Source organism: Cynara cardunculus (assembly GCF_001531365.2).
Source record: "Cynara cardunculus var. scolymus isolate 2C chromosome LG 13, CcrdV1, whole genome shotgun sequence".
Taxonomy (NCBI): Eukaryota; Viridiplantae; Streptophyta; class Magnoliopsida; order Asterales; family Asteraceae; genus Cynara; species Cynara cardunculus.
Genome location: NC_037540.1, coordinates 6,937,465 through 6,950,038, shown reverse-complemented (window position 1 = coordinate 6,950,038; position 12,574 = coordinate 6,937,465). Strand labels below are relative to the sequence as shown.

The 12,574-nt window shown below is 37.7% G+C and overlaps 1 protein-coding gene across 3 annotated transcripts; it reads left to right on the top strand.

The window, feature by feature from the left end:
* The first annotated feature begins 889 nt into the window (after positions 1-889).
* LOC112524604 (protein VACUOLELESS1) lies at positions 890-12,314 on the top strand. 3 transcript variants are annotated; one of them, XM_025134507.1, is made up of 16 exons: positions 1,170-1,262; positions 1,499-1,704; positions 2,083-2,373; positions 2,611-2,750; positions 4,292-4,397; positions 4,479-4,571; positions 6,903-6,992; positions 7,086-7,199; positions 7,411-7,518; positions 7,648-7,721; positions 7,825-7,879; positions 9,446-9,627; positions 10,323-10,452; positions 10,619-10,721; positions 11,672-11,769; positions 11,859-12,314. In XM_025134507.1, the coding sequence occupies exons 2-16, from the start codon at positions 1,597-1,599 to the stop codon at positions 12,021-12,023; spliced, it is 1,857 nt and encodes a 618-aa protein (XP_024990275.1). In that variant the 5' UTR covers positions 1,170-1,262; positions 1,499-1,596; the 3' UTR covers positions 12,024-12,314. The 3 variants fall into 3 exon arrangements, with proteins under 3 accessions (XP_024990273.1, XP_024990275.1, XP_024990274.1); XM_025134506.1 differs by having other exon boundaries at positions 1,176-1,262; positions 1,429-1,704; XM_025134505.1 differs by having other exon boundaries at positions 890-1,704.
* Positions 12,315-12,574: the final 260 nt, after the last annotated feature.

The following is a 12,574-nucleotide window of genomic DNA, read 5'->3' as shown; positions in this document are numbered from 1 at the left end:
GATTACCAAGACGACTGCACCACCTACCATCGACAACCAAGACCACTGCACCACCCTGTGAGCGCTTTGAACCACCGCTCTTTCTCTTTGTGTTTTCGTTTGCATCTCCCGTCCCCCCCCCCCTTCCATCTCCGCCCCCACACGCACACACATTGTGGTCTTCTCCGAGGACACCCTCCACCCGATGCTCTTCTTCGGCCCAACCTCTCTTCTTCAACCTTCCTTCATCAGTGGTCTTCTCCGCCCCAACCTTTCTTTTTCTGCTTCAACATTCAATCCACTCCCATGGTCTTCTCCGGATTTGCAACATACACGTACACACACATTGTACACATCATTCTCTTCTTTCCCTTTTCACCTTCGTAAAACAATAAAACCTTCACAACATGGTTATGGTTCATAATGGCTATGGTTATTTCCTCTTAAAATCATGGCTATGGTTCAAAGAGGCCATGGGAAGACCGGAGATGGAGACAAAGGTACATAGGGGTCAGCCACGGTGAGGGTGGTGGCTAGAGGTTGAAGATGACCACGAGGATGGATTGGTTGGTGTAAGAGATATAAAAAGAAAAAGAAAAAGAAGAAAACAAGAAAAGACAAAAAAGTGTAAAAAAGACAAAAATACCCTTCACATAATTGAGTTTTTTCACAGAGCCAGTGACGATTTTCAAAGCAAAATATAAACAGTAGAGACGATAATTATAGTTATTGAAGTTTAGACATCACTTTCGAAGATTTATGTAAACCATAGGGACCAAAATTGTAGTTTACTCAATTAAAAATTTATTAAGAAATTTTAAAAGATAAACATTTACATATCTCATAAAAAAATATATTTAAGGATTTAATGATAGAATACATTGCATTTACGTTATAGGACAGCCCCGTTGCACCATCGATCGGTAGAAGGTCACCGCCGATCACTTGATGGCAGGCGTATCCATCGCCGCAGAGTGGCAACTTCTCGGCGACAAGTACTACCGAAAACCAGAACTCTATCAATTACGATGGAAAAACATCGATCTTGCTCGAAACAAGGTCGCCTGCGCCCCATTTGGCGGTCCAATTGCCGTCATCCGCGACGACTCCAAGATCGTCCAGCTATATGCCGAATCCGCCCTTCGTAAACTCCGTATATACAACTCCGCCGGCCGACAAATATCTGAGACCGTATGGAGAAACCCTGGTGGACGGTTGATCGGATTGTCGTGGACCGATGAGCAAGTACTAGTCTGTGTGACACAAGACGGTACCGTTTATAGGTATGACATCCACGCAAAGATAATTGAATCTAATGTTAGCATGGGTAAGGAGTGTTTCGAACAGAGTGTGGTTGAATGTGTGTTTTGGGGCAATGGTGTTGTATGTATCAATGAAGCTTTCCAGTTGTTCTGTATTCCTGATTTGAAAAACCCTAAACCCTCTAAGCTCGCGGATGCGGGATTAGAAGAGTTTCCCCTTTGTATGGCGGTGATCGAGCCGCAGTATACTATGTCAGGAAACGTGGAGGTGTTGCTCGGAGTTGGAGATCATGTGTTGTTGGTCGAAGAGGATGGAGTTCAGACTGTGGGCGATGGGTTGGGACCTTTGCAGAAGATGGTTGTTTCGCATAATGGCAAGTTAATGGCGTCATTTACTCACGATGGTCAGCTTCTTGTGATGCCCACAGATTTTTCGAACATCATATTTGAGTACAGTTGTGAGGTTGGTTTGTGAAACTTCTTGTTGATATAAATATCATCTGTTTCTTCTGTCACCAATGGGCTAGCAATTAGTATTCTTGATAATTGCACTTACTATTATCTAAATTCAACTCCTTTTATGTCTGGCATTCACCGTAAGGATTTTGTTCTTGCGAAATGGACACACTCGCTGAACTAGTAAAATATCATTTTGATTGATTTGGTTAGTTATATGAGCTCAGAATTCATGACATTGGGTTGTTTTTGTGAACTTTTTCTCAAATGTTTATCCTTGAAAAAGACCCACTTTGACTTCTTTGCATTGAGATCAATTACTAGAGTTGACTTGTGACTTTCATCTTACATACAATCTTTTACTTTTAAAATCGCATGTATACAGTCTACTCTTTCTCCAGAGCAACTTGTATGGTGTGGAATGGACAGTGTGTTGCTCTATTGGGATGATATGCTTCTGATGGTGGGCCCGTATGGAGATCCAGTTCGTTACCTTTACGATGAACCAATTATTCTTATTCCAGAGTGTGATGGAGCTAGGATATTGTCTAACTCAAATATGGAGTTTCTACAACGGGTTCCAGCTTCCACTGAATCTATATTTAAGATTGGGAGCACAGAACCAGCTGCGTTGTTGTATGATGCCTTGGATCATTTTGACCGGCGGAGTGCAAAGGTACTGTAACATTGTGAAGTGAATTGTACCTTTGCGTTCATTTCTTTCCTTTTGCTTTAAAGTGTACGTTTTACCCCCTTATATGGGAAAAACTTTCTGTTCCTGGTTTTAATTCATTATTTATTAGGAATGGAAGTTTTGTACTAATTAAACATGTTTGCTATTTATGATTATTGTTTAGAGCTAGATTTATGGAGGGAAATGTTGGGTAGAATTTATAATGACAACATATTTCAGGCTGATGAAAATTTGAGACTGATACGCCCATCGCTGCCTGAGGCTGTTGAAGCCTGTGTTGACGCTGCAGGCCATGAATTCGATCCTTCGCTACAACAGACGCTACTAAGGGCTGCAAGCTATGGACAAGCATTTTGTAGGTTAGTTTTGATCTGTTGCTAGAAAATATATTGTGAAATGTGAGTTATGGTGGATGATTAGTTCCTGTTGACTTTTCTTGTTTAATTTGTCCATTTTTTATTGAAGCAACTGCATTGATGCAATAGTCTACCATCTGAATATGATGGTCTATGACTAGCAATCTATTTACCATAACTGCTTTCTTTAAGGATATAGGGAAGCTAATAAGGTTAGTTTTATTTTCTAAAAAGAGGATCATACCGGCTCCTTGTCCTAGTATCATGGCAGAGCTAGGAATATGATGTGTGGGGGCTTTGTAGTTGTAGTCCAGACACGTTTTAAACTTATAAATGATGGTGTTTGTTGGTGAATGTCAAAGGGACTGGGAGCTTGAAATGGAGGGCATATAATGGGAAATGATTTAGTAGCGTGATAGTTTTTTGGAGCTCTTACAAATAAATCTAGTAGAGCTTTTAAAAAAAGGCCATCTAGAATTGTAATGTGTACAAATGCTTCTATGTTAGATGAATGATACAAGATTAAACTCGGGGTAATATCTCCAAAAGTGATGGGTGTAGAGAAGAGATTTAGGAAATGTGTTTGCGCAATCCCTTTAAATGAATATTAAAAGCACCTGTACATCGAAACTATGATACAGGAATGGAGCTCGGGGGAAGATCTGAAACGGAGGTAGAAGTATATTTAAGCCTATTAGAGAATGGCAAAATAAACAAAAATAAAATCACCGTTGTTTGAACTCTTATTAACATGAAAAGATTTACTAAACACAAACTCATACTTTCATATTCATATCAGTTAAATCACTTTTGTCCAAGCTTAAAACAAATGAACTAACATAAATGATCAATTTAACACAAGGGGGTGCGTAAAAATTTGACTGATCTGACAGAATGCTAATCTTCTCAATTGTTACGTTGATCAAAGATGCAATTGATATGATTACAAGTGTACCTATCTCTTCATAGCTGCTATAGCGACAGGATGAAATTTGCAAAAAATGGACGGCCACCTGGTTGTTCTGGTTGTTCGTTGTCATAGCTCAAACCATGAAATCTTCAGGTGTTGATTTTCGGTTGTTGATGTCTTCTTTTAGCCCTAAGACAAGTATGCACAAGCAAGAATACGTTGAGGAATATGTGATCATGTGTATTGAGCTTGTTTGTATTATAGCTCGCTCAAACCATGCATGTGTAGAATGTACTGTAGACAATCATAATATGTGAATTCTTTGTCATCACTAGAACTATGGGATGTAATGAGTGAACTGGCGGCATCAACAAAGCAAAAAGGTAGAGAAAACAACAAATGATTAGTTTAGAGAACTTGATGCTTATACGTTACTTCTATTCAACTTCAGATGTTACCTTAGGTTTTTTTGAGCTTGAGAAACCATGTCCCTGGTGGTGCAAGTGTTCTTGAACCATCATATGCCTTCTATAATCTACTAAAATGTGGTTAGCTATCAACTTACTGGCTCCTCAATAGATTTTAAGCTTTTCTAATTTTTGTTACGGTAGTGATATCCAGTTGGCTTTGGCAGCCAATTTCAACGTGAGAGCATTCAGGAGATGAGTAAAACATTGCGGGTTCTAAATGCTGTACGCAGCCTGGAGACTGGGATTCCACTCAGTATACATCAATATAAGGTCTCTAACACCAAAAGAGAATTCAGTTTCAGGATTGCTCTCGAGTATTCTTCATTATATTAATATGTTTTCTGCTCGTAGTTGCTTACACCATCAGTTTTGATCGGTCGATTGGTTAATGCCCACCAACATCTGCTGGCGCTGAGGATATCAGATTACCTTGGAATGAACCAAGTAAGTTCTATCTTCACTATGATATGACTAGGGCATGGTCTAATTAGTTTGATCTTCACTATGATATGACTAGGTTTGGTCTAATGCTCTCTTTTAGCATCAACTAGTTCTGCTTAATAACACCTGAAGAAAATTGTGGAATATTTTACTATGACACTGTTAACCTTTATATACTGAAGAGATAACTAACTAGTAACAGTTCATGGGTTTGATATTGATATATTATCTTTTTGATATTTAGTGGACACATAATGTTCCTGTTTTTGTGTCTTTTGGAGAGAGCGAGACTGCCCCTGGGGACAGGGGGAGGGAGGGGGGATTGGAGGGATAGAGAGTTGAAGTACGTTGCTTGGCACATAGCAGGTTATTCAATTCCTAATAATGAGGCAAGCAACTGAGGAAAATTTCTGTCACTTAAGTTGGCTGTACATTTGAGGTCGTACCATCACTGTGTAATTTTGCTACATGTATTTCTTCGGGGTTCCTTTTGGGTATTTCTCTACATATAGTTGGCCTCCTTTTTTTGTTCCTTGGTGTGGTAGTTGTGATTGGGGGTAGGTTTACACTATGCTGTCTGTTACGTTGCTTTAGCATGACCAGAGTTTCGGGTGGACTCCCCTATTCACTCAATCACTGGCATTAAGTGCTTTTTCTCCAAAAATCTGGAAACTATTCCTTCTATAATAAAAATGTGTATTTATATAATTTCATGTTTAGGAATCTTGTACTTTTCTGAAGCATTACCATAGTTAGCTGGACAAACTATCCAATGTACCAACTTTCTGCAAGAATCGTAGTGGTCTGTACTAGGATGTTCTGTAGTTCTTTTGACCTACATGTTCTTAGCTCTGGAATTTTTTTCCCTTTGTTCTTTTCATGTCTTCTTTCTTTTTTTGGGGTGGGGGCGGGGGACATCAGGAGTCCTTTTTTGAAACTTTGTGACTTGCTGTCAATATGACGGTATTTGTCTGGACTCTCTTGCTCCCTCAACCACTGACATAGGCATTTTTCTTCAAGATGAAGCAGTTATTCTCAAGCATTTTAAGGTCACAATGTATATTCATATCTAGACGAAGGATCGTGTGAGAATAGGGTTAAGGCGAGAAGTGTAAGAAGGGTTTGGACCCTTGATCACTTTCTAATCTCAAACCAACCCATGAATTGCGCTTTAGAAGGGAATTTATCCAGTGCTTCTCATTAGTGTTGATCTAATGGACTTTTTCAATTAGGATTGATCCAAGGGTGGAGATCCCTTCTTACCCTTCTCAGCATGACTCTCATTCTCACCGGAACCCAACCCTTATATCTAATGCATTAATACATTGCATGCACCTCCACTACCGAGGGATGTTTTACTCTTCTTCAAGCACCACTACTCTTAACACGGCATACCGACCCATGTGCCAGCTTTCTACTAGAATTTACGTTCATGTATCAAGGCGATTAATAGTGTTTCCCGTTTCTCCTATTTTTGATATTTATGCTCTTTATCATTACCCAAATATACTTCTTTCTTTTGGGGGTGGGGGCTTTATAGGGACTCGGTAGTCTTTCATCTTTGAAAGTTAGGCTATAGTATATGTGGCGATGGTAATTTGAATTGCACTTTGTGACATTTTATGATTTAAACCAAATCAGTCTGATCCTCGATAAACTTGGAAACTCCTGAATACATAAGTGTTGTATTTTTAGTTTTAAACAACATATTTCTTTAAATTTGATCCCAAATGCTGTTCATTTTGTATCAGCTAACAGCCTAACACCTATACACACTGGGCCATATATCTGCTTCACAACTGAAAGGTGCATAGCGTCAGTTCATTCATCTAGACTTGGGTCTTAGGTGACAAGTAAATTGACTTCAAACTCTGAGTGGCACCTTAAAGATAGCAATAGCTGCAGTGGTCCTGCTTTGATAAAATAAAAATAATGGTAACAACAAGAAAATGACATCAATGAAGACCTAGTTTTTGTAGGAATGTTAAGGGAAGTGAGGACTTGTCTTTCTGTGTACGGCCTATGAGTGGGAGTTTGCAAGTCCCTGCCGAGTGATTCTCATTAATTTGAACTATTACAACTTTTTGTTTCAACATACATTTTCTTCCATCACTTTTTGCTTCTGTGGACTTCTAAAATGTCCATTAGTGGTAATTTCGTGTGTCCATGTTTCGTTTCCATTATTGCATGACAAAGCAGGAAAGACATTAAAGAGCTTTCCTTTATGAAAAGTGAGTAATCTAATTGGACAAATGAGATCCTTCTTTGCTTGAACTAGCCCATTATAGAATGATATATGTTTAACCCATTAAATTTCTTTTGAGCTTCATGCAGGAAGTGGTTATCATGCACTGGGCTTGTTCAAAGTTAACAGTATCATCAGCAATTCCTGATGCTGCTCTCCTTGACATCTTACTTGATAAGGTTGTGCAAAGTTTTATGGGCATGCAGCCTTAATAAAAATGCACCTTATCATTTGCATGCAAATTCAATGGCTAACTGTTTGGGGGGTTTCAGTTGAAATTGTGCAGAGGCATTTCTTATGCTGCAGTTGCTGCTCATGCAGATCAGACTGGTCGCCGGAAATTAGCTGCTATGCTAGTTGAACATGAACCTCTTTCCTCAAAGCAGGTAGTCTACTTCTGTTAGGATCATTATTCCCGCCTTTTGTTTTTAATGAACTTAATGTTGAGAGTGAAATTCAGTCATGTTGACTACTATTTTTCTCAAAGAAGTGTTATAGGCAAGTTGTCGCCTTGTTGGTGTTCTCCGGTCGAGGAGGTAGAAAGTTCCTGAGAGCAATGTAATGCACACTTTGCATATGATACGTTTGACTTTTCAGGTTCCTCTGTTACTAGGCATAGGGGAAGAAGATACGGCCCTGACAAAGGCAGCTGAAAGTGGTGATACAGATCTTGTTTATCTTGTTTTGTTTCATATATGGCAGAAGGTATTGCTTCTATATACTTCAATTGGCATAATACTTCAGTTTGAAAATTGAATGAATAACGGTAAAATACTGAAAGTTAACCTAGTTATGTTTATTTCTTATTTTAATAATGTCTTTTGAATTGTATAGAGACCGGCATTGGAGTTATTCGGGATGATACAAGCTAGACCTCTTGCACGCGATTTATTTGTATGTTATGCCCGGTAAGACAGGGTAGCTTAACTTCTTTTAGTTTGTTTCTGCTAAACTGTATTGGAATGACAATTTGAACATGGGTTTTTTTATCTTGCTGTCCTTCCATTTCAGGTGCTATAAGCATGAGTTTCTGAAAGATTTCTTTCTTTCAACTGGTCAGCTTCATGTAAGTCTGGATTCAGAATTCTAAATTTGATTCCCCTTCTCATCTCCTTCCCCATTCTATTATTATAACACATTCATACCACTTTTTATAGTTGCTCTCCTGGGCCATAGGTTAGGAAGCAAGTATGCTCTTCCTCAAGCCTGCATAAATACTTCTCATCTAGATTTTTTATTATGCATATTGTATGAGATAACTCTCTTTATCTTGTCAGTTGTTTTTATTATTCCAGCTTTATAATGGCTAACACGTACAACTCTGCTTCATCCATTATCTGTATCTTGATTGGAAGCTCTGGTTAGATTTGATTGAGATGCACATGCTATTTGATAAGCTAGATAGCAACAGCTGATGATTTACTATCTATTTGATAAGCTAGATAGCAACAGCTGATGATTTACTATCTCCCTCTGCAGTTGTTCGATTAACTTCCATTAGTACTTGAAAAAATGCATGCATTTGCAGTTATGTAATAGTAATTATATCCCCCCCCTCATATGTGCACTGGTTATCCTAAATTGAGCTCTTCTTCTTTCTTGGTCATCTTTGTGAAAGAAGAACATTCTTTTATATCTAGGTTGCAAGTCCCAAAACATTAGGTTTTAAAATCACCCATGGTGTCATCACTGCACATTGGGCAGAGAGAAGTGGGCCTTGTAGAGTAGGGTGTTTCTGTCAATGCTTTTTGTCCACAAGTGGTTAGGATGAGTGTTCTAGAAGGTGTCAAAATGGAACTAAGTGGCTGAGGTACCTTCTAATGCTTTAGCGATCTGATGACCTGAGAAAGTTTGGTGCTTTGGGGCTTTGGGTGGATAAAGAACACTATATATGAATACAATTGTTGACTCGAGAATGCTCGGAAAAATGGTGAAAGAATCAGTAGAGGGAAATATGTAGTTTCAGCTTTTCAGGAATGGGAAAGTACCATGTTTGATTATTTGCATTGACACATAAATCTTATAGATATGAAATTGGCTAGTAATAGATGGCAAAGTTGCTATAAGATATGTTCATTAAAACCAGAAATTGTTCAAAAATCGTGGAAGCACATTCTAAGTAAGTGGACAAGAAAGAACGGTACTTACTACTTACACTGAAAATTTGTATTGATGTTTCTTTGCTAATTTAAAGATAACATAAGGTTCAAGTACTTCATTATATTTATCCTTTTTTCTTCATTTAAGAGTGTAAAATCAGAATGAAAAAGAGTCTTGTATGACTGGAAACCACAAGCTCTCCCTGCAGGCTTTCTTCATGTTGTACTTTATGTGACAAACTGGTCCTACTATAGGTTTCTATCTACTCCAATGTCTTTCACCTACACTTTCCATGAATTTATGTTAAGCTATTTAAATTTCCTACCGCCACAGCGTGTTCTATAGATGATATCCAGAACCTTGATTCAAAATTTTCCACCTGTTCCTCTTTCAGAAACAGAAGAAGATTTTTTCGTATATGAATTCTTTAAGTAGTTATGGTGTACAAAATTTTTCATGAACAGTGACACATGGTAGAAGTAGATTGCTAGTTCTTTTCATTTCCTAACGAAGCAGTTATATAATGCTGCAGGATGTTGCCTTCTTATTGTGGAAAGAATCCTGGGAGATAGCAAAGAATCCAATGGCAAGTAGAGGATCTCCACTTCATGGTCCACGCATAAAACTTATTGAAAAAACCCAGTCTCTTTTCTCTGAAACAAAGGAGCATGTTTTTGAGTCAAAGGCAGCTGAAGAACATGCAAGATTATTAAGGTATGATGTGCTTTGTAAATTGAAACGCATTTAAGATAGCGTGGCTGCTCAATTGTTTTTGGAATTTTGGTATGGGCCTGTTTAGCTTAATGAGCTTTAATGGGACACAGCTTTTTCGGTCAGCTACACATGACTCTTTGGTAGTGGATTAATAATCTAGAAAGTGGCTTATTCAATAAGCTTCTAGGGGGAGCTTAATGCAGAAAGCCAAGTTTATTCCAAACCTGCGCTTCCCAATTAAAAAACATGCTCATTCCATCAATGAAAAAGCCCTCCCAAACAGAAACCTTCCCAATCTATAGACAGCTTTATCTATACAAGACTTAATGAAAAACCACCAAACAGCCCCTAAGCTCAATATCAGAACAATAAGAAGTTACGAATTAGGAAATGTAGATTGACCTGGAAACATTAATAACACTTTGCATATACTCCTATGTGACTGCCAAGTCCTGTTGTTACATTCCAACTGGTTCAGTAGTTTCTTGGCTGTTTCTGATCATGTTCATTTAGCATATGAATAGCTTTCCTAACACCCTCTTTATATTTTTTGTTTATGAGAGATGACAGATCATTTGATTTGAATTCTTAACTCCCCTCCTCACAATGCAGCAACTTTGCTCAAAGTTTTAAATGCTAGTTTGATTTATGTATTTGTACATGTCTTGAGTCATTGTATCTTACATTTAATGCAGGATACAGCATGAGCTAGAAGTAAGTACAAAGCAACCAATATTTGTTGATTCGAGTATTAGTGATACTATTCGGACATGTATAGTATTGGGCAATCATCGGGCTGCACTGAAAGTTAAAACAGAATTCAAGGTCAGAGATTAGTATATGAATTTTGTGACTTTGAATTGATTTAATGTTGTAAGAATGTCTTTGAGGCTAATCAATACATTTTACGTTAGGGATCTTTGTTTGTTTAAAATCCCAAGTTCTTCATGTTGCAAATACTTATATTGAAATTATTCAAATCTTGAATCAGGTTTCAGAGAAACGATGGTATTGGCTAAAAGTTTTTGCTTTGGCAACAATCAGGGACTGGGATGCATTGGAAAAGTTTTCAAAGGAGAAAAGGCCTCCAATTGGTACGGTCTTCTACGTCATTTACGCTTGTTCTCGTAGCCTTTATTACGAAGGAAAGGAAAGGGACGGAAAAGGGGAAGGAAAAACCCCGTGTTCTCGAAACTTTTTTAGGGAAGGAAAGGAAACGGAAGGAAAATAATGACAAGTTTCCTCCCAAATGAGGGAGGAAAGGGAAGGATACAAAACTACCCAACCTTTCATTTTGTAACTTAAAAGATATATTTTTAAAGGGTATATTTGTAAATTGACATATTTCCTTTCCTTTCTCTCCTCTTCATTATTTTCTTTCTTTTCCTTCCCTCTCGAGAACACAAATAAAAATATATTTTTTTCTTTCTTTTCCTTCCATCTGTTTTCTTTTCTTCTCTCCGAATTCGAGAACACATCTTTAGGATCCGTACTTTTGTATGAAGAATCTTGTTGAATTGTTCACTATATTCCAAAATAAATGTCCACAAAGAAGAGAGAATTTTAAAAAATGAGTAATTATTACACTTCTTAATTAATTAAATAATAATTTTATTCTTAATAATAGATGAAGTAATGAACTTCTCCATCCAATTAAGGGTAGAATTGGAAATAGGTACATGCTTTTGAAAGTGGACACTTATTTCGGGACAAACTGAAATGGAAATGTGCACCCTTATTTTGGGACGGATGGAGTAACTCCCATTGCTGGCTGTCTAGTTCATTAAATTGAAACTTAGTATTCATAGCTGGCTGTCTGGTTCATAAAATTGAAACTTTATAGCATCATTGCTGGATTGTTCAAACTAGGTATACAATATTTATATACGGCAAATACTCGCACACTTCTCACCATTGATATGGTTTGAACCCTTGACCTCCCACGAGGCTAGGATTTACCACCGCTGGGTCAATGATCTTTTGGTTAGTTCAAATTGTTGATGGCAAGTAATTGAATTCATATTTCTGGTGTGACTGTTGACAGGTTTTCGGCCATTTGTGGAGGCATGCATTGATGCCGATGAAAAAGCTGAAGCCTTAAAGTACATCACGAAGCTTGCGGATCCTCGCGAAAGAGCAGAGGTATCTTCATATCTCGAATACCTGCATCTCATAGAGTTGATGCTAAACCGTATCCATATTAATGAAACAAACGTATTTGCATGAAACAGGCTTATGCTCGAATAGGCATGGCAAAGGAAGCTGCAGATGCTGCATCACAGACTAAAGACGGCGAGTTGCTGGGTCGCCTCAGAAACACTTTACAACAGAATTCGGCAGCTTCATCCATTTTTGATACTCTCAGAGATCGACTATCCTTCCCGAGTGTTTCTTAGTGTTGCTATGGGCTGCTATTTTCTTTCTCGTGGGTTATCAAATCGTCGATATAATAAGTAGTCTTGATGTATAAATTTGTTGTATAAACAAATTTAATGTAAGTTGAGAGCTTTCTCTTTGAGTGTGATTTTGAAAGTTTGGTGTTTCTAATTTATGTTTTGGGTTTGTAACTCATTTAACGGAAGGAATTGGTTTTAGATTTTATTCTAATTTCCTAGAAGAGTTCTTAGCTTAAATCCTTGTGATACATTGAAGAGATTGTATTAAGTGGAGTTGATGCTTGTTGCCTTTGATCTTGATTTTAATTGTTTGTTTGCCTCTTAATAGTTTTATTAAGAGGTAACATCTGAATCGTTAATAAGTGAATTTTGTTTGGCCAAAAAAAAGTCTGCCTCTTAATGGTTTTAAAACCCTTTTAATGATTTTGTATCCTGGATATCCTTTAACCATTAAGAACTCTAATTTCATCGTACACAATTATATTTCATTTTGCATTATATCATGAGAGCCTCTTAATCATTCTGCATCAAACCATTCGACAATTGCTAAA

Bases quoted from the DNA above. Each gene is read 5' to 3' on its own strand.
- LOC112524604 (XM_025134505.1), top strand. From the start codon at position 928: ATGGCAGGCGTATCCATCGCCGCAGAGTGGCAACTTCTCGGCGACAAG. The intron at 6,993-7,085 runs GTTGTGCAAAGT...GGGGGGTTTCAG, and splicing joins TTGACATCTTACTTGATAAG to TTGAAATTGTGCAGAGGCAT. The intron at 9,628-10,322 runs GTATGATGTGCT...CATTTAATGCAG, and splicing joins GAACATGCAAGATTATTAAG to GATACAGCATGAGCTAGAAG.